At 55.2% G+C, this 1,693-nt stretch overlaps 1 protein-coding gene across 1 annotated transcript in view; it reads right to left on the bottom strand.

The window, feature by feature from the left end:
- LMCD1 (LIM and cysteine-rich domains 1) overlaps positions 1–1,693 on the bottom strand; it is an 11,049-nt gene that overhangs the window by 8,194 nt on the left and 1,162 nt on the right. The window contains exon 2 of the mRNA XM_010003376.1: positions 733–988. Within this exon, the coding sequence (XP_010001678.1) occupies positions 733–988 (256 nt within the window). The remainder of the gene's footprint in view (positions 1–732; positions 989–1,693) is intronic.

A 1,693-nucleotide genomic window follows, 5' to 3' on the forward strand; every position in this document is an offset into this window, starting at 1 on the left:
GTTCAGCAGCTGGGCACTCAGGTGTGGGGGGGTCCCAGTCCCTCATTAAAGCCCAGTGGTCTGTCCCAATTAGTCCCAAAGGCCACAGCTGCCTCCCCAGTCTGGACTGCACGTCCTCCCAGCCAGCCCTGCCAAAGGGGGGAGGGCAAGCAAGTTTTAATAAGAAATAATCAGTCTGCCTCTCGGGTCTGCAGCTGCAATTCCACATTTGTTTCCCCAGTTCTTCTCTAAAAAAGTCTGGTTGCAATTTTCAGCAGCTTTAAACAATTTGTTTAATTGGAAGAGCAAAAGCTGCCCACTAATGACAGTGTAATATAGAATAGTTTGGTACCGCAACACAGTCAAATGCTTTCCCTTAAGAACTGCTCTGCTGGCTAACACTTCCACGTGCCAAAACCCACTTGCATTTGTTCCCACAGGGCTGGATGGGAAGTGGGTGCAGGAGGGAAGGTGGGGCTGCGGACTCATTTTTGGACCCCAACACAGAACCGTGCTCACCTCTCCCCTTGTCACCCCAAGTTCTCTTTACAACACCCAAACAGACACATTCATTTGGACCAGACTATGTTTAGCTGTAAGGAAAAAAGATTCCAGCTCCAGGGCTGAATCCAGGGCTTCCTCAGGCAGGAGCTCTGGGCAGATGTTTTAATGTTTTCCCCCAATAACTTCATGCCAAGGAACCTCCTCCCTCAAGCGACAATTACCCACCACAGGCGCCGCGGACCCTCTTACCAGCTTCTGGGTGAGCCCCGGGGGAGCCCACTCGTAGGTGATGGTGTCGAAGGTGGGGTCTTTCCGGGAGACGATGGGGTTGGTGATGATCATGCGGTTCCTCTTGTAGATGCGCAGCCCGTCCCCGCCCTTCACGCGGGCGGTCAGCGAGGCGTACCTGGAGCCCGACAGCAGCCGCCCGATCTTCCGGTCCTCCTCCACCTCCGAGCTCAGGCTGTGATCCTCCTGGCTGCACTTGCACGACTTGCAGATCTTCCTGGGGGGGACAAGGGAGACCATCACCCCTGGGATGGCAGCTGGGTGACAGGGGCCATGCCGGGGCTGGGCCACGGAGCACCTGCCTCTCCCAAAGGCGAGCAGCAGAATCCAGCCTGAGCACCAGTCCTGCCTCTTGCAAAGCTCTACATGCCCCTGAACAAGTGGCTGCTAAGAGAGGAATTGATCCTTAAGTTCCTATCACTTGTATTGTAATAGCTATAAATCACAGAATGGTTGGGGTTGGAAGGCACTTAAAGTTCATCTAGTTCCAACCCCCTGCATGGGCAGGGACACCTCCCACCAGCCCAGGTTGCTCCAAGCCCCATCCAACCTGCCCTTCAACCCCCCAGGGATGGGGCAGCCACAGCTTCTCTGGGCAACCTGGGCCAGGCTCTCACCACCCTCACAGTGAAGATTTTCCTCTTAATGTCCAACCTAAACCTCCCCTTCCAGTTTTAATCAACTACTCCTTGTCCTCTCACTCCCTGCCCTTGTCCCAGGTCCCTCCCCAGCTTTCCTGGAGCCCCTTCAGGCACTGGAAGCTGCTCTAAGGTCTCCCTGGAGCCTTCTCCTCTCCAGGCTGAACACCCCAACTCTCCCAGCCTGTCTCCAGAGCAGAGCTGCTTTAGCACCTCCAGACATGACAGAGTCTCTAAGGCCACTCTGCTGGCCAGCACTTCCATCAAATGCTAACAGCAAAGGG

The sequence above is a fragment of the Chaetura pelagica genome, unplaced genomic scaffold (assembly GCF_000747805.2).
Source record: "Chaetura pelagica isolate M959 unplaced genomic scaffold, ChaPel_1.0 scaffold328, whole genome shotgun sequence".
Lineage (NCBI taxonomy): Eukaryota > Metazoa > Chordata > Aves > Apodiformes > Apodidae > Chaetura > Chaetura pelagica.